The sequence below is a fragment of the Coregonus lavaretus genome (genome assembly GCF_964263955.1).
Source record: "Coregonus lavaretus genome assembly, chromosome: 3".
Classification (NCBI taxonomy): domain Eukaryota; kingdom Metazoa; phylum Chordata; class Actinopteri; order Salmoniformes; family Salmonidae; genus Coregonus; species Coregonus lavaretus.
Window position 1 is genome coordinate 27,843,837 of NC_139990.1, and position 19,954 is coordinate 27,863,790.

At 43.9% G+C, this 19,954-nt stretch overlaps 1 protein-coding gene across 1 annotated transcript in view; it reads right to left on the minus strand.

Annotated features, from left to right (window-relative positions):
• The window catches only part of LOC311126321 (zinc finger MYM-type protein 4-like), a 34,879-nt gene extending 26,314 nt beyond the window's left edge, over positions 1 to 8,565 (minus strand). Inside the window, exons 1-12 of the mRNA XM_084158506.1 lie at positions 8,151 to 8,565; positions 6,093 to 7,821; positions 5,673 to 5,822; positions 5,412 to 5,473; positions 5,004 to 5,165; positions 2,998 to 3,049; positions 1,940 to 2,204; positions 1,605 to 1,794; positions 1,129 to 1,332; positions 716 to 866; positions 423 to 538; positions 37 to 213 (exon numbers count right to left, since the gene is read on the minus strand). Coding sequence (XP_084014632.1) covers positions 37 to 213; positions 423 to 538; positions 716 to 866; positions 1,129 to 1,332; positions 1,605 to 1,794; positions 1,940 to 2,204; positions 2,998 to 3,049; positions 5,004 to 5,165; positions 5,412 to 5,473; positions 5,673 to 5,822; positions 6,093 to 7,821; positions 8,151 to 8,183 — 3,291 coding nt within the window. The 5' untranslated portion in view covers positions 8,184 to 8,565. The remainder of the gene's footprint in view (positions 1 to 36; positions 214 to 422; positions 539 to 715; positions 867 to 1,128; positions 1,333 to 1,604; positions 1,795 to 1,939; positions 2,205 to 2,997; positions 3,050 to 5,003; positions 5,166 to 5,411; positions 5,474 to 5,672; positions 5,823 to 6,092; positions 7,822 to 8,150) is intronic.
• Between the last annotated feature and the right edge of the window lie 11,389 nt (positions 8,566 to 19,954).

The window sequence follows — 19,954 nt, forward strand, 5'->3', positions numbered from 1 at the left end:
GATAGACGCAGAGAAAGGTAACACCATATAGGTAACCTTGAACTGAATGAGCTCGGGCTTAGAGGAGAAGAGGCGGTGGCACTGGAAACAGGGCAGTCTGGTCCCTTGGGATCCCTTGTCCCTGGTCTGGGCCGGGGCCTCGGGCGGAGCTGTGGACCCTGTGCTGGGGGCCACATTCATCTGGCTTTGGGTGTTGCTCTTATTGAACTGATCCTACAGGCCACAGAAACATAACATTGTGGTGTCAGCGCAGGACAGCAAAGAGTAGAGTGCAGGGTAAAAGAGGTGTAAAATATGAAAAGTAAGTGTTATCAGAGCCGCAATTAATAAAATTGAAGGACATTAAGTTGCCGTCTTTCAATATTTATATTCTAATTCAACGTTTCAACTGAGCTAATTAATTAATCCAGAGGAGGAGTTACCTGAAAGGTGACGACACAGTTCATGGTGCAGAAGTTCCGGATGGAGCCGTCCGACATGGCTAGGTGGAAGGAGGGCACCGTCTTCTGACCACAGGTGTTGCATTCTACCCGAGCACCTGGGTTGAAATGAAGGAATGAGTGTTATGAATGTATATGCATGAGTGCATGCTTTAAACAAAGTGTGTGTAAGTGAATGAATAAGTTAGTGAGAGAGAGGAGAGAGTGAGTGTGAATGAGTGCGTGTTTGTGACAGTGAGGTGTTTATGCTGCGGAGGTGGTTAGCCTAACTATACCTGAGGAGCTGACGGTCTGCACTTTGTGGGCTGTAACACAACCAGTAGAGCAGAACATCTCCAGCTTGCCGTCAGAGTCGGCGCTCTCAACCATCTCCACCGGTGCGCGGAAGTTGCGGCACATAGTACATGCCACAGGCTTCTTAGTTTTCTGAAAAACCAGACCGACCACAAAGGAGTGACTACTTTTGCTTGCTTGAACTTACAGGTAGATGGTTCTTACGTACTGGAGGAGAAGATCCAAGGTTCCTCCCTCAGACCTCCTCCTCCGAGAGCTTTGAGAGGAATTGAGAAAACAAGGGAGGCGGAAGCAAGGTTTTGACAGATCGTAACCGTTTTTAGAAAAAGCCCTAGTTACAATCCAACAGCTTCTCCTGACTGCGTGACCTGCATCTCAGGGATCCCATTCTTACCTGTTTGAAGGTGGAGACACAGCCGACGCTGCAGAAGGTCTTATTGACCCCCTGCACGACCAGCACGGTGACCTTGCCGTAGCAGTAGTTGTTGCAGCTCTGGCAGCTGTTCATGGACAGCTTGTTGGTGGAGCGGAAGCGCGTGAAGCACACCTCGCTGCACAGCTTGTGCATGCTGCCCTGGAAGATCACCTCATGTTTACTCTGTGTGGGAAGAGAACAAGGAGTAGATGTTGAGACTAGACGACAATGGAAGAGCTGCAGGAAAAAGGTTAAAGGCAAAAGCAGCCAAGGAAGTCCAGTTTTATACTTTATTATATCAAGTATATCTCTGTGGTGTCGGCCCACTATAAAAGTGTAATTAATCAAAATTGTTCACTTCCCTGTCAGCTCTGACATCACCACTTTTAGATTGCCAATTTTGTTACTTCAGGTGACTACCACACTGAAACGCTCAAAGACCTTAAGTCACTTACAATGCAGGCCTTCTTGCACATGCTGCACTTGACGGCCCCCGTCATGGTGGAAAGGGAGGAGGAGAGGGTGGATACGGCAGAGTTCCTCTTGAAGTTGAAGGAGGAGAGGCAGGTTTGGCTACAGAAGTCCTTCACCGTGCCCATGGTGTCCACAGGAGCTGTGATCACGTCCTTGGGGTTAGCAATCTCCCTGAGGGGGGATAATAAATTAATAAAAACATAATTTACCTTTGGAAATAGTTTAGCAATGTCAGAAGTCTTCTTATTTACATTCCTTTATATTTTCTTAATTCATTATCTACATACGCCATTGGCATGACAACAGCCGGACTCACTTGAGGCAGTAGTGGCAGGGTTTCTTGGCTGAGCCGGGGGCAGTCATCTTGACGACGGGCGGGGGGCTGTAGGAGGTGAGGCAGGACGTGGAGCAGAAGAGGTCCGAGGAGCCCTTCCTCTGGTAGGCTGTCTGGCCCTTCAGCAGCACTTTTTTACAAGCCGAGCAGGCGACCCGCATAGCCATGGGGATCAGCGGAGGGATGGAGGAGGAGGCCGGGGCAGGCATTACAGTCTTGGGGAGGGCGGCCACTGGCGTGGATGTGGCTGTGGATAATAGTGGAGAGAGGGATGGAGAGGATCGGTGGAGATTGAGGGAAGGGGGGATGAGAGAAAGGTATCATCTGTAAGGTGGGGTAGTCAGTCAAATGTTGCTCCTGGAGAGCTTGCGGTAGACTATAAAAATCAACTCCAAAGCCCAGGGACTTTTCTGCCATGGAAATACTTGGGCGGGCTTGCCTAACTCCAAACAGTGTAAAATGTTTTTGAAAATAAAGTTTATTTTTTTATCAATTTTGGGGATATTAAAAACACTTTCAGTGCAAATTTAAACGACTAAAACCAGATATAAAAGCATGTAGAAAAGATAAATGACCTGTATACTTTTTTATTACATAATCTTTGAGAACTAACAAATAAAAGCTAGACAGTGAAGGAGAATTTAAAATTCCAAATACAATTAATTTAGCAGTATTCATTTTGTTATTATGTTTGAGAAAAAGAGCACAGCATTAACCATGGCAAAATGCATAGAATTGCAGGAAATAAGCTTTAAACCTGCAAAGTTCTTTCTCAGATCCATGGCAGAATATGTATAATCACAGGAAATTTGCTTTAAAACTGCAAAAATGTATCTCAGATCCATGGAGGAAATCGTAGAATTGCAGGAAATTTGATAAAAAATTTTAACACTTTCTCTACACCGCCAAGATAAGGGCCTTTCTCCAAAATTCAGCTGCGCCTACAGGCCGACCACGCCCCCTGCCACGCCCACCACCTAAGCCCCTTCCTGATCCAGAAAAAACCTGCAGCCAGGTTAATATTAAAGTGCCCTGCTCACCGTTCGTAGTAGGGGCGCCGCCCACAGAGAAGACGTTACTGATTTTCAACTCCTGTAAATAACAAAGGTGACATACATTTAACATGCACACAGGATTTGGGTTCAAATACACACACAGCTTGAACTACAGTTGAAGTCGGAAGTTTACATACACCTTATCCAAATACATTAAACTCAGTTTTTCACAATTCCTGACATTTAATCCTAGTAAAAATTCCCTGTCTTAGGTCAGTTAGGATCACCACTTTATTTTAAGAATGTGAAATAATAATAGTAGAGAGAATTATTTATTTCAGCTATTATTTATTTCATCACATTCCCAGTGGGTCAGAAGTTTACATACACTCAATTAGTATTTGGTAGCATTGTCTTTAAATTGTTTAACTTGGTTCAAACGTTTTGGGTAGCCTTCCACAAGCTTCCCACAATAAGTTGGGTGAATTTTGTCCCATTCCTCTTGACAGAGCTGGTGTAACTGAGTCAGGTTTGTAGGCCTCATTGCGCGCACCCGCTTTTTCAGTTCTGCCCACACATTTTCTATAGAATTGAGGTCAGGGCTTTGTGATGGCCACTCCAATACCTTGACTTTTGTCCTTAAGCCAGTTTGCCACAACTTTGGAAGTCTGCTTGGGATCATTGTCCATTTGGAAGACCTATTTGCGACCAAGCTTTAACTTCCTGACTGATGTCTTGAGATGTTGCTTCAATATATCCACGTAATTTTCCTTCCTCATGATGCCATCTATTTTGAGAAGTGCACCAGTCCCTCCTGCAGCAAAGCACCCCCACAGCATGACGGGGATGTAGCTCAGTTGGTAGAGCATGGCGTTTGCAACGCCAGGGTTGTGGGTTTGATTCCCAAGGGGGGCCAGTATGAAAAATAAACTAACTGTAAGTCGCTCTGGATAAGAGCGTCTGCTAAATGACTAAAATGTAAATGTAATGCTGCCACCCCGTGCTTCACGTTGGGATGGTGTTCTTCAGCTTGCAAGCAACCCCCTTTTTCCTCCAAACATAACAATGGTCATTATAGCCAAACAGTTCTATTTTTTCTTTCATCAGACCAGAGGACATTTCTCCAAAAAGTACGATCTTTGTCCCCATGTGCAGTTGCAAACCGTAGTCTGGCTTTTTTATGGCGGTTTTGGAGCAGTTGCTTCTTCCTTGCTGAGCGGCCTTTCAGGTTATGTCGATATAGGACTCGTTTTACTGTGGATATAGATACTTTTGTACCCGTTTCCTCCAGCATCTTCACAAGGTCCTTTGCTGTTGTTCTGGGATTGATTTGCACTTTTCGCACCAAAGTACGTTCATCTCTAGGAGACAGAACGCATCTCCTTCCTGAGCGGTATGACGGCTGCGTGGTCCCATGGTGTTTATACTTGCGTACTATTGTTTGTATAGATGAACGTGGTACCTTCAGGCGTTTGGAAATTGCTCCCAAGGATGAACCAGACTTGTAGTGGTCTACAATTTTTGTTCTGTTCTTGGCTGATTTCTTTTGATTTTCCCATGATGTCAAGCAAAGAGGCACTGAGTTTGAAGGTAGGCCTTGAAATACATCCACAGGTACACCTCCAATTAACTCAAATGATGTCAATTATCCTATCAGAACCTTCTAAAGCCATGACATCATTTTCTGGAATTTTCCAAGCTGTTTAAAGGCACAGTCAACTTAGTGTATGTAAACTTCTGACCCACTGGAATTGTGATACAGTCAATTATAAGTGAAATAATCTGTCTGTAAACAATTGTTGGAAAAATTACTTGTGTCATGCACAAAGTAGATGTCCTAACCGACTTGCCAAAACTATAGTTTGTTAACAAGAAATTTGTGGAGTGGTTGAAAAACAAGTTTTAATGACTCCAACCTAAGTGTATGTAAACTTCCGACTTCAACTCTATATGCATTGATGTCAACGGATGACTTTGATGTAACTCACAACAGAAATGTCCAGTTAGGACTTGGCTGTTGCTGAGGACCAGTGAGTTTAGAGATGTCGTACCTCTGCTGCGTCTGGTTCATCCTTGACGCCCTCTGAGAGGACCGCTGGAGCCAGGGCCTGATCATACTCCTCGTCTACGGGCTCATCCTTCACCTTCACCATGGAGATGGTGTCAGCGCTGGTGGACACAGGCTCAGCTGCCGGCTGGGCAGACTGGGTCGACTGCAGAGAACATTCAACAACAGCATGTAACATTCAATAGGAGGATTGTAGATGGAATCATGTGAGTTAATGTGAATGGTTATAGGACATCTATTACACAGGTATTCTGACAAAGCCTTCGCAACACCTGAAAATCTTTAACACTCATAAGCAGTGACCAGATTTCTGCCACGCTTAAGCTTGTCTAGTCACTTGGGCGGAAATGAATTCCCTCTTCTATCGTTTGTGATGAGAGAGGATACTCACATCCACAACTTTGACTGGCTGTCCTGCGACTCCATTCTCCAGCCCTGCAGGACTGTCAGTGCCTGCAAAACAACAGGTCATTCAGCTTGTGAATTTTAAAAACCAAACAAACTGTAAAACCATTACTGAGGAATAGCAGTGCACTCATTAGCATCTGAATATTGTGAGGGACCACACTAACATTCAGGTATTCGGGTCATGTCGGAACATTATGCAGCCAAAGACCGTATATTCCAAAGACTGACCCTTGTGGCCTCTCACCTTTACTGTTCTGTGGGTGAATAGCTTCGCTAGAGGAGGTGGGACTGGGGTGAAACGGTTTGACATCTTCAGATTGGTCCTCCTCCATAGGCGGAGACGAGCCGCTAGCCTTCTCAAAGCTGGTCTGCTCAGCAGGTTGCTCGGTGTCTCCTGTCATGGAGACTTTATGTTTGAGAGGTGGGATAGTGTGTGTAAGGTAATGTGTTTGAACTCATAGGACTTTCAACACTGGGGCATTCCAGCAGCAATGGAGTACAGTGTCAAGCAAGATAGCAAAGTGTTTAGGGTAGCAACACACCCGTAAATCACAAACAAATACAATCTGAATAAATTAATTCAGCAAACTACGGAAACAATTGACAATCCTGATCCTAAGGTCATATAGACAACAAAAAGTTGCAGGCAACAGTCTCTTCTTACCTGTATCCATGATAGAAGGCATGGAATCAGTGTTGTCCACTGGCCCGGTCTTGCTGGGCTCCTCTACCTCATTCTCTGTCAGTGAGTCTGTCCCCGTGTCCATCTTCTCCACCTCATCCCCATGATCCAGGGAGTTGCTGCTAAAAGTGTCCACAGCAGTTATCGCAGCCATCCCCTCCAAGTTGTCTTCCTCCTGCATCTGGTCATCCTCCACTTTGATAGCATTGACCTCCATCTCATCGTCAGCATCCACTACTCCCATGTCCAGGGGTATGTCAGTTTCTCCATTAGTCTGTGAAGCATCGGCACTGGCTGTTTCTCTTTCAGTCTGTGAAGCGTCTGCACTGGCTGTTTCTCTTTCAGTCTGTGAAACATCTACACTGGCTGTTTCTCTTTCCGTCTGTGAAGCATCTGCACTGGCTGTTTCCATCTGTGAAGCATCTGCACTAGCTGTTTCTCTTTCCGTCTGTGAAGCATCTACACTGGCTGTTACTCTTTCCGTCTGTAAAGTATCTGCACTGGCTGTTTCCGTCTGTGAAGCATCTACACTGACTGTTTCTCTTTCTGTCTGTGAAGCATCTACACTGGCTGTTTCCGTCTGTGAAGCATCTGCACTGGCTGTTTCCGTCTGTGAAGCATCTGCACTGGCTGTTTCCGTCTGTGAAGCATCTGCACTGGCTGTTTCCATCTGTGAAGCATCTACACTGGCTGTTTCTCTTTCCGTCTGTGAAGCATCTACACTGGCTGTTTCTCTTTCCGTCTGTGAAGCATCTGCACTGGCTGTTTCCGTCTGCGAAGCATCTGCACTGGCTGTTTCCGTCTGTGAAGCATCTGCACTGGCTGTTTCTCTTTCCGTCTGTGAAGCATCTGCACTGGCTGTTTCTCTTTCCGTCTGTGAAGCATCTGCACTGGCTGTTTCCGTCTGTGAAGCATCTGCACTGGCTGTTTCCATCTGTGAAGCATCTGCACTGGCTGTTTCCGTCTGTGAAGCATCTGCACTGGCTGTTTCCGCCTGTGAAGCATCTACACTGGCTGTTTCCATATGTGAAGCATCTACACTGGCTGTTTCTCTTTCCGTCTGTGAAGCATCTGCACTGGCTGTTTCTGTCTGTGAAGCATCTGCACTGGCTGTTTCCGTCTGTGAAGCATCTGCACTGGCTGTTTCCGTCTGTGAAGCATCTGCACTGGCTGTTTCTCTTTCCGCCTGTGAAGCATCTGCACTGGCTATTTCCGTCCGTGAAGAATCTGCACTGGCTGTTTCCATCTGTGAAGTATCTGCACTGGCTATTTCCATCTGTGAAGCATCAGCACTGGCTGTTTCTCTTTCCGTCTGTGAAGTGTCTACACTGGCTGTTTCCATCTGTGAAGCATCTGCACTGGCTGTTTCCATCTGTGAAGCATCTGCACTGGCTGTTTCTCTTTCCGTCTGTGCATCCTCTTTACTGTCCGTTTCTCCCACAGTCAGCGAGGCATCTGTTTTTACAGTTTCGTCCACCATCTGTGAATCCTCTGCATCTGTTTCCCTCACAGTTTCTGAATTACCAGCATCCCCTGCCCTATCTATAATTGAGGAGGAACTTGCACTGACTGCATTGGTAGCATCATCCCCACTGTTTCCATCTGCCAAGGCTGTGGGTGCATTGCTGTGTGAGGCTCCAGGGTCCACGGAATCCATTGATACTCCAGCCTGAGATGGCTGCTCTGTCTCTTTGTCTGGCTCACCTGTATGCTGAGGAAAAACAACATTCTATTAGTAATGGTCCTATAAAGTAATGCCCTGAGTTTTCCCTTACTACATGACCTGACCAGGAAAATGTCAAGAACCCAGTTTACAGATTGATCAAGTGTCATGGCTATTGAGGGAAAATTGTAACTCGTGCTTGCAATCAAATACCAACTTGGGGAGAATCAAATAGAACCAAGTTGGAGCGTGCAGTGTTTGTTTTAGATTGTTGATTCGATAACAACATCTGCGCGGGAAATGATGGAGCGGGTCAACATAACTAGCTAGCAGAAGAGATCATAGCTAGCTGGTATTCATTCAAAAACGTAAATCACCTCTGAATGGTCTGCTTTCTGTGATTCAGCCATGGCTTGCGGCGAAAGTCGGCTAGCTCTTATTGTCACTCACTCACAATATAGGTTAACCAACGTCCACCAAAATATACTAAAAACGGAACAGAGGCTTACTAGCTAGCTAACATGCATTAGCTACTTCCGCCCGCCTCCTTGTTGTGGAGAAAGCTAGCTAGCTAACGTTAGCCAGCTGCTAGCTAGCAACGATATGTAGCCAGCTAAAACGAGACTTAATTTGAATTACCGAATAAGGTTCTTAAGCTTTGCCATGCATAAGATATTAATTTCGATTATAGCAATGCCGGTGAGTTATAACTTTACAGAAGTGAAATCCTTTGCATTTTCACTCTGCACAGCTCCTCAAAGACACACACACCTGCGTAAACATGGAAGACCTAGATATGTCATTTCCTGTTTCACAACAAGCTACTTCTCCTTCTTCTTCTTCAGTGGGGTTTATCGGCGGTTGGCATCCAACGTTATGGTGCATTACCGCCACCTACTGTACTGGAGTGTGGGCCAGAGACAGGGAGAAACTCAAACCTACCTCCCAGCCCCGTTGCTCTTAAAAAATAAAACAAAATATTTGAGACTATATCTAATGAGGTTCTACTCAATATACTCTTTAAACTAGTTTCCTGTATCCCCTTCTCCCTCATACTAGATCTCATCCTCTCTATTTCCCTCTGATACCGCCCACACTGTAGCAATACATGCTCCAGGGTCTCTGTTTCCTGACAATAATCACACTTTCCTGTTGGATGCTTTCCTATCACATTTAATGTCTTATTCAACTGGCTGTGTCCCACCTTTAATCTTGTAAAAATAGCCTCCTCTCTGTCCCTTTCTGCCGTCCTCCCCTCCCCGACTTTCCTCTGTACTTGAAATAAATGCCTTCCCTTATTATCTATATTCCACTGCTCCTGCCATCTCTGCACCATCACTGTATATATCAGTCTTTTTGCCTCTGCCTTGCTCATTGAAACTTCAACATCCCCACTATTAAGTGCTTGTTTAGCCTGTTCATCTACTGCCTCGTTCCCCTCCACCCCCACATGGGCTGGGACCCAAGTAAATTGTATCTGAATACCCATCTGTTTAATCCTGCCATGGGTTTGTAGCACCTCATAAAGCAGGTCTTGTCTGCTACGTGAGCTAAAGGACTGGAGACTCATTAACACTGCACATGAATCAGAGCAAATAACTACTCTGTCTTCTTTGACTTCCTCCACCCACTGCAAGGCCAACAGTATGGCCATCAGCTCTGCTGTATATACAGCCAGATGATCTGTAATACGTTTCCTGACTTCCACCCCACATTCCTGCACTACAAATGCTGACCCAGTACGTCCTGTCCTTGGATCTTTTGAACCATCTGTGTAAATGGCCACAAAATCCTGATACACAGTTTCCAGACGTCTCTCAAAGAAACCAGGTGGATCAACACCCTCCCTATCTTTCTGTAGTCTCTCCAACACTTCTAGATCAACTACTGGAGGCGGGTGTACTCATCTAGCTAGCTAGCTACCACAGAGTTTCTAAACCATACTGTACTGCAGGGCTATTCAACTGGTGGCCCTCGGGCCAGATTCGGCCCGTTTATCAATTTAGAGTGGCTCGTTGATCACTTCTGAACATTCTTTTTTTATCAGAAAAAAGGAGCTCTTGTTCAATATTCTCCAATGGGATAATCTGTTTTCCTGTAGTCCCTCCCATTAAGTGCCCTCAATCAATATCACCCAACATCCCAGTTACAGCCAGTCAGAGCTGCTAACAGGAGTACAGGGACTGTTTGCCCGCCTATCGGCTCTTTCACAGCAGATGAGATCGCTACACTGCCAGATACACCAGAATGTGCTTTGCGTTTATAAGGCTTTGCATGGTCAATTCTAAATCTGAAGTGGCCATACAGCATTGACTGCTGATGCAGCCTCAGCAGACGTCAGGGCTTTCATACTTCTTGCGCTTAGCGGAGCAGGCCAGAGCTATTGTGAAGGAAGTTGTCAAGGAAGTGAGTTTGTGTTTATACCGCCAATCATGTCAATGCTGAGCGATATGGAGCCCTCCACATAATTACAAAATTTGAGAGGAGCACTGCGATGTGGTATGGAGCTGATTTGGCCTCTGCGTACCTCTGGAGGCTTCGCAATTGCGTCACACCCTCCATATGAAGCCTCCGACCACATTTTCAGATCAAGCTTAAATTGGCTTTAACTCAGCAGCCAGTTAAAAAACACAATTTACTCAGTTATGGCTATCATAAACTTGATCAGATCAACATCTAGCCTGCAACATGGTTTGTTTGGTAGTCTGCTGAGCATCATGATCTAGGGGAGACCGGGGATTGTTGTAACACTTTTCACCTTTTCGTAAGTTTATCAGAGATAGTTTATGGTAGTGTATTCAAAACTTGATACAATCAACATACATCTGTCCTTAACAAATTGGTGTGGTTATTTATATGTAAATCAAACTGCAAATGCATGGTGTTTCGCGACCTCATGTGTTTGTACTGTGGTTCTTCCTGTCTCATCAACATTCAATATGTCATTGTCATCAAAGCTGTATTTATTTATCACCTCTCTAAGTTTGCTGAAAAACTCTGCCACATTTGTTCTGTTGTTCTGGCCCGTGACAGACTAGTTGCTTCAGCACTCCTAATGGAGAGAGTAGGGTGCCGCTTTAGGTAAGACAAGAGCCAGTCTGCTCCCGCAATAGCTCTCATCCCATGACTGAGGATGCTTGCAACCGTATTGTACAGCGAGTTGGTAGGCACATTTCCTGACTTGTAACAATAGAATAAAATATGTTCAATACTTCCCTCAATTAATACTTTACATTAATAATTTACATTAGTACTCCCTCCCTTGACCTTAATTGCCACCAACATTAACTGCTAACTTTGCCCTGACTTACTCCTCAATAATTCCTCTCAAGTGCTTACCTCACGGGGAGACAATCCATAATATAAATCAGCTGCCCTCAAGAGATACTCTGACAACTTCTGCTCCTGCTCATCCATGAAGACCCTGTTTCCACTACAGTAGGCTACATCAGGAAGCTCTCTCGACCCCTTCTCCAGTAGAATCTTTCTCTCTTTGTAGAATCTGTACAGTATCACATGACATATGCCATACAACCGATCTGATTGACTTCCCCTGCTCTGCTACATCATTTGACGCTCTTTTCAAAGTGTGGAGAGGTACTCCCCTGTCTGTCTTTCTTTTCCATGATCTCTGCATGCTGAAAGTAAAAGAAAACATGTACCAAAAACATTCAGTTTTACTCAGGGTTAGTTGTAACATTTTCTCACAAGTTGTTACAACTAACCCTGACCCTTGCAGCCATTAGCCGGCTTCCATTTTAGCTAGATGTTAAAACTTTAGCATTGCTAACTTGCATCAAATCTGCAGAGTTTATCACAGGGACTTACTTTTTCACATGAGCGTTCAGGACTAAACTGAGCATGTGCACAGTAAATCACATGATTCCACCTCACTCCTGATTGGAAGAATTTGCAAGTGTTACAACTATCCCATGTTACAACCATCCCCGGTCTCCCCTGTTATTTATTTGGCATTGGGGAGAGCACAGTGCATGGAAGAAAACGCTACAGGAAGTGCTGCTGGAAGTGCTGCAGATAAATTGAAATACATTTGCCAACTTATATAAGTACTCATGTCTCTATAAAAATAAATGAAATCATTGCAAATACTACACCAGCATAATTTAGCCACATATTTTTAAAAATTGCTGTAGATTGTGTTTTGTCACATTATTAGCGCATAGGCCTAGTCTACAGTCGGGAATCCCGCAATTGGGCAGCCCGCGAGGCAAATATAAAACAGCTGATTGTTGAGTTGTGGCTGTAAATTAACAGCAGGCAGCAGCTAGAAGGTATTTTGCAATATTTCAAAATACAATTGCGGGAAAAATCTTTCTGAATAGGTGAGTTCCACTGGAAAGTTGGTGGACTATAATTTCCTCCTCATATTGTAAGTCTAAAATCTGTGTATCCACTCTTTTCATTGGCCTATGCTATTGGTTGCATTTAAGACATGGGTCGTTCGTTTAATTGATCTCAGTATGTAAATGTCAGAGTAGCTTGTCAGTTTGATCATTTGTATGGTATACATACACCCGTCTACCTTATCCTCTCTAAGCTCCACATGAGGCATTCACAGTGCCTATAGAAAGTCTACACCCCCTTTTCAAATTTTTCTGCTTTAAAATTAAATCTACAGTGCATTCGGAAAGTATTCAGACCCCTTGACATTTTGTTATGTTACAGCCTTATTCTAAAATTGATTAAATTATCTTTTCCCCCTCAACAATCTACACACAATACCCCATAATGACAAAGCGAAAAACAGATTGTTAGACATTTTTGCACATTTATAAAAGATAAAACAAATACGTATTTCCATAAGTATTCAGACCCTTTGCTATGGGACTCGAAATTGAGCTCAGGTGCATCCTGTTTCCATTGATCATCCTTGAAATGTTTCTACAACTTGATTGGAGTCCACCTGTGGTAAATTCAATTGATTGGACATGATTTGGAATGGCACGCACCTGTCTATATAAGGTTCCACAGTTGACAGTGCATGTCAGAGCAAAAACGAAGCCATGAGTTCGAAGGAATTGTCCATTGAGCTCATAGACAGGATTGTGTCAAGGCACAGATCTGGGGAAGTGTACCAAAAAATGTCTGCAGCATTGAAGGTCCCCAAGAACACAGTGGCCTCCATCATTCTTAAATGGAAGAATTTTAGAACCACCAAGACTCTTCCTAGAACTGGCCACCCGGCCAAACTGAGCAATCGGGGGAGAAGGGCCTTGGTCAGGGAGGTGACCAAGAACCCGATGTCACTCTGACAGAGCTCCAGAGTTCCTCTGTGGGGATGGGAGAACCTTCCAGAAGGACAACCATCTCTGCAGCACTCCACCAATCAGGCCTTTATGATAGAAAGGCCAGACGGAAGCCACTCCTCATTAAAAGGCACCTAAAGGACTAGGATCATGAGAAACCAAGATAGAATTCTTTGGCCTGAATGCAAAGCGTCACGTCTGGAGGAAACCAGACACCGCTCATCACCTGGCCAATGCCATCCCCATGGTGAAGCATGGTGGTGGCAGCATCATACTGTGGGGATGTTTTTCAGCGGCAGGGACTGGGAGACTAGTCAGGATCGAGGGAAAGATGAACGGAGCAAAGTCAGGAGAGATCCTTGATGAAAACCTGCTCCAGAGCACTCAGGACCTCAGACTGGGGCGACGGTTCACCTTCCAACAGGACAACGCAGGAGTGGCTTCGGGACAAGTCTCTGAATGTCCTTGAGTGGCCCAGCCAGAGCCCAGACTTAAAACCGATCGAACATCTCTGGAGCGACCCGAAAATAGCTGTGCAGTAAAGCTCCCCATCCAACCTGACAGAGCTTGAGAGTATCTGCAGAGAAGAATTGGAGAAACTCCCCAAATACAGGTGTGTAGCGTCATACCCAAGAAGACGAGGCATTATTTGCTGCCAAAGGGGCTTCAACAAAGCACTGAGTAAAGGGTCTGAATACTTATGTAAATGTATATTTTTGTTTTTTATATGTAATAATTTAGCAAACATTTCTAAAAAACTGTTTTTGCTTTGTCATTATGGGGTATTGTGTGTAGATTGAGGGGGGAAAACTATATTATCAATTTTAGAATAAGGATGTAATGTAACAAAATGTGGAAAAAGTGAAGGGTCTGAATACTTTCCGAATGCACTGTAGAAGATAAAAAGGGATTCAATTAGATTTTTTCCCCTACAGATCTACACATCCTCCACATTTTTATAGAACATTTTCAAAATTAAGAAAATAATTAAATAATGGAAATGTCATAATTTGATAAATATCCATCCCCCTGAGTTAATTATTGGAGGAAGCACCTTTGAATCATTTTCATTAAGATTCTACCAACTTTGCACAACTTATCCATTGTTTTTGTCAAAATTGCTCAAGCTCATTGAATTTAGTTAGGAATCATTGATGGACAGCAATATTCAAACCTTGTCTCTGATTTTCAAGGAAATTCAAGTCAGGACTGAGACTAGACCACTCAGGAACACTCAACATCTCTCGGAAAGCCATTCTGGTGTGTCCTTGGCATTCAAATTTTGCAATTGTCCCGCTGAAAAATATCCCAGGGTTAGGTTTTCAGAAGACTTGAGGCGGATTTACCTCTAACATTTTACCTGATCCTGACAGATTTTTTTTTCTATAACTTTCTTTCACTTTGAAAATGTGGAGTAGGTTGTGTAGATGTGTAGGAAAAACATTGAATTAAATCCCCTTTTAGATTTAATTTTAAGGCAGCAAAATGTTTTTTTTAAAGTTCAGTGGGGTGTCGACTTTCTACAGGCACTGTATGTTATATTCTCTAAGAACAAATGGGTATATCATTTATTGAAACGGCCATTGAACATCAGGAAATCTTACATATTGAAGGAATATGCAGAATTAACAAGTATTTACAGGTACTGCACATAAAAAAACGTAGAAGTGGTTGGATTTATTTATTCTTCTGTGACAAAATACCAGTGGAGGGCTTCATGCACTTTTAGAACCCCTCTATTCTGAGCCTACAAATACAATTTCACAAAAAAAGGACTAGTGATCCCATCACACTAATTTGGAGCCTTTTAAACCTACAGTATTATCAGGGTAAGAAGATTTGTAACACACCATACAAAGTGGCTTGCATAACTGAGAAGTCCTCAATTATGACCTGTTCCTAAACATGAAACGCAGTCAACTTGCTTAGTTGGTCGTGGAAAATCACTTTATTTTTCAAGAGGCCTAATCAGGTTGTGTGAATCTTGGCCTTCCTCTGCTGGAATTTTAGGGAAGTGATCTTACTATCCAGCTCGTCCATAAACCCTTCATCCACAGATTCACTGTCCCCCTCCTCCCTCACTCCAACTCCTTCCGTGGGCAAGAATATGTGAAGCTGTGTGCGTGCTGGCATAAAAGCGGCGGGAGGCAAAGGTTGGCTGGGGAGGCTCAGGCAGGGCTTTCCTCTCACTGTTAGACCCTCTCTGTGTGACGACTGGCAGTGCTGCATCACCGGAGGACGGAGCTTGCCTTGCTCTGTGGTCAGGGTCAGGCTTTGTGATCTGGGCTTCCCCAGCTTTGGGTTGGGTCTGATGGGGTAGGAGAAGTGGTTGTACACTGTTCTGCTGCTCTGGCTCAGGTTCTTTCCTACTATTGAGTCACAGGACTTGCAGAGAGGCAGAGGTCGTTTCCGCAGAGGGGGGTGGCGGTTAGGGGAAAACCTCTCGAACATGGCTCGTTCTCCCGGGGTGAAGAGGGAGGGCTCGCTGATGCTGTGAGGAGAGGAGTCAGACAGGTGGAGGTGGGACAGGGGCAAAGATAAACACTGATCAGCAACTAGGGGCAAATAACATTAGTAAAACATACTGTAAAACTATACATTCAAGTGTAAAATGTGAAACGGTATGAAATGTTGACACTTTAAACATCCTGTAATCATTTGTGTATCAAGGGTCTAAACAGAAACAAACCAATTGCGTTCAAGCATTTTAGTCCTACTCTGTCTATCTCGAGACTCAATACTGTATTTCCTCAATGAAGATCACAGATGTACAGTATGAATGTATCACTGGTCAACCGTTTCCTTTGGCAGGAGTTGAATTTAATCGTTTTTTAGTTATTCAAAACCTGCACTCTAGAGATGAGGCCATTATCTGACTGCAGCGGTGGGGTGTCAGGGGTGTTTCCATTCGTGAGGTGTTTTAGTGCCTCACTCAGGTTTCTCCTCCTATCCTCCAAGACACACAAACTCAGCATTGTTCTTGCACTACGTTGTAGTTACACAGTGTCCCAAACATAAATATATCCTCTTACACCTGAGATTTATAGAGGAAGATTTCTGTTGTCAAAGCATGTAGTGTATTTAGTACCTAATTTGATACTTAATTGTTGGGAACTATACAATTTGCCAACAGAAGTTAAGTTGGGGCAATTAAATACAATTTCCAGACAAATCAGGCAATAATCATCTTTCCTTTCCTCATTATCTAATCAATTCACTGTATGATAATGATACTGTATTATGAATCATTGTATCTGAAATATATCCTGATAAAGGCAACAGTTTATTGCAAAGGATTCTTACACAATGTATCTTTTGAACATTGCACCAATGAGAATACAGCACAAAACTAATTTATAAAGAGTTCCTCCATTATATCTGATTTGCAAACACTTACGCAATTAAGAACAATGCATTCAGCAGCCAAGCCTCTACTGGTTGCATGGGCCCCAGGCTGGTCCTAGAAGCATGAGTATCCGCTTACCTGAGTGGAGTCGTGGTGGTCTGCCTGTGCGAGGCTTTGAAGGCAGCTAGGGAAGGCAGTCGGACAGTGTCCCTTTGCCATGTCCCATTGGGCTGAGGCAGAGGGAGCACAGAGTTGGACTGGAGGTAGGTTCGGACTAGAGCTCTGCTTCTCTGCATTGCTCTCTGGTGCCATAGCCCACCGCTGTCCAGGCTGAGGCCAGGATTGGCTCCGGCGGTGCTCATGTCTCCCCCAGAAACAGCAGACTGCACAAACCCGTCTCAGTGTGTGCACTGGCGCCCCTGGGGGTGCATGCAGCCAGGTGAGGCTGATCAATTATTAATGTCCATTAAAGATGCATCGATGAGGCAGGCCAGGTGGACGCCACCTACTTTATACCCTCTCCCCTTTTCCTTCTTCCAGAGGTCAACTTACACGGGTAGCAGGGAACAGGCAGGGGCATTGGACCTAATGGTAATGACATGTAGGTTGAATTCAATACATCCTATTATCGCTGTTACAGATTTAGCAATCAGGGTTTGTAATGGACTCTCATCAATCCCTCACCCTAACACCATTCCAAAGCTGCATTTATTAATATTCACAAAAACACACATCACTTGGGTCCTGGGCTGCAGAAGGATCTGATGATCCACTGTTAACACTTTGTACTTATTAGGGTAACAAAAGGTTTGTGGAGCAATAGTGTGTGTGTGTGTGGGCCATACTTCTTCTCTATTCATTTTACAAAGTCTTGAAAGTAGTCAAAAACTGCAGGGCAGAATGGAATACAAATATTTATTATTTTTCAAGTTTCATTCTTGATGTTTGGATTTGAGAAATTTGGAAGCCTTCAAGTCGGAGCAAGGACTAATTAACAGTCTGCTTCATGTTGAATCTGAACAAGAGTCCTAAACCAATGCTTTTAGGTCCTTTAAATTAATGGTCATACAGTGCATTCGGAAAGTATTCAGTCCTTCACTTTTTTTAAGGTTACAGCCTTATTCTAAAATGGATTAAATACAAAAATCCTCAATCTACACACAATACCCCATGACAAAGCGAAAAAAAGTTTAGAAATGTTTGCAAATGTATTAAAAATAAACAAATACATTATTTACATAAGTATTCAGACCCTTAGCTATGAGACTCAAAATTGAGCTCAGGTGCACCCTGTTTCCATTGATCATCCTTGAGCTGTTTCTACAACTTCGGAGTCCACCTGTGGTCAATTCAATTGATTCGACATGATTTGGAAAGGCACACATCTGTCTATATAAGGTCCCACAGTTGACAGTGAATGTCAGAGCAAAAACCAAGCCATGAGGTCGAAGGAATTGTCCGTAGAGCTCTGAGACATGATTGTGTCAAGGCACAGATCTGGGGAAGGGTACCCAAACATTACTGCAGCATTGAAGGTACCCAAGAACACCGTGGCCTCCATTATTCTTAAATGGAAGAAGTTTGGAACCACCAAGACTCTTCCGAGAGCTGGCCACCCGGCCAAAGTGAGCAATCGGGGGAGAAGGGCCTTGGTCAGGGAGGTGACCAAGAACCCGATGGTCATTCTGAAAAAGCTCCAGAGTTCCTCTGTGGAGATGGGAGAACCTTTCAGAAGGACAACCATCTCTGCAGCACTCCACCAATCAGGCCTTTATGGTAGAGTGGCCAGACGGAAGCCACTCCTCAGTAAAAGGCACATGACCACCCGCTTGGAGTTTGCCAAAAGGCACCTAAAGACTCTCAGGGAATGAGAAACAATATTCTCTGGTCTGCTGAAACCAAGATTGAACTATTTAGCCTGAATGCCAAGCATCACGTCTGGAATAAACCTGGCATCATCCCTATGGTGAAGCGTGGTGGTAGCATCATGCCGTGGGGATGTTTTTCAGCGGCAGGGACAAGGAGACTAGTCAGGATCGAGGGAAAGATGAACGGAGAAAAGTACAGAGATCCTGGGAGAAAACCCGCTCAGGACCTCAGACTGGGGTGGAGGTTCACCTTCCAATAGGACAACGACCCTAAGCACACAGCCAAGACAACGCAGGAGTGACTTCGGGACAAGTCTCTGAATGTCCTTGAGTGGTCCAGCCAGAGTCTGATCGAACATCTCTGGAGACCTGAAAATAGTTGTGCAGCGACGCTCCCCATCCAACCTAACAGAGCTTGAGAGGATCTGCAGAGAACGGGAGAAACTCCCCAAATACAGGTGTGCCAAGCTTGTAGGGTCATACCCAAGACTCGAGGCTGTAATCGCTGCCAAAAGGTGCTTCAACAAAGTACTGATTAAAGGGTCTGAATACTTATGTAAATGTAATATTTCAGTTTATTTCTAATACATTTTTTTTTTATTTATCTAACAACCTGTTTTTGCTCTGTCATTATGGGGTATTGTGTGTAGATTGAGAGGAAAAAAACTAACAATTTCATCCATTTTAGAATAAGGCTGTAACGTAACAAAATGTGGAAAAGGTCAAGGGGTCTGAATACTCTCCGAATGCACTGTATATGCCCCATGTTAACACTATTAGTTTTTCCTGCTTTTAGTCTTCAGTTGATCTTTAGGAAAGCAACAATTACATCAGAACAGGAATACAGTCTTTACGAGATATACTGATAACATTTCTTCGGTCATCATGAAATGTCTACTCTAAATGATTATGTTCAAATCATTTCTAGAGCATGGGCTTTGGGGAAATGTTGGGGCAGAGTTTCTGCCCAACTAACTACAGCCATACAGAGGAGACTAGTGCCAGGGTGCAATGCAGATCAGACAAAACTGACCCACATTCTCCCTGCCTTCTGTTCCCTCGGTTTCAGCTTCCAGCATGGTGCCTCTTTGGCTGGACCATCTCCAGCATTGACAGCCAACCTACAGGATACAAGAGTGATCCAGCATAGGGAAACGTTGCACCTCGCCCTTCATTGTAACTGGACAAGAGGCTTCTGAGACAGGTCAGAATAGGCATGTGTGGTTCAGTGAGTTTAAAAGCTTTGATATATACTGGTAGACAGGGATCACCATGCCTTAGTCAGAACAAGCTAAATAGGTCTACCAAAATCTATTCATGACAGAACTATAAACATGTTAACTATCACACTTATTGATAATGGTAGGTGGATTTCCATGTAAAACCTGCAAATGTAAGTTAAATCAGTTCTATTCAATTGTTGAATAAGGCAAGTAAGGTGAAAACCAGAGGCAGTACTATATTTTACATTATGACACTTTTTAATTATGGTAATTTAACAAGCTCCACTATGCACAATTTAGTACCAATTGTGTTGAATTGTAAAAACAATTTTACATTTTTGCCTGGTAAATTCCAGTGCAAACTAAAGTATTACCAGTGCCATTAGATGGCCAAAACATCAATGTGGATAGTAATCATAGATCTCTAGAGATGCACTATAAAAAATTAGATTTATTCAAAACAAAACTAGACATATC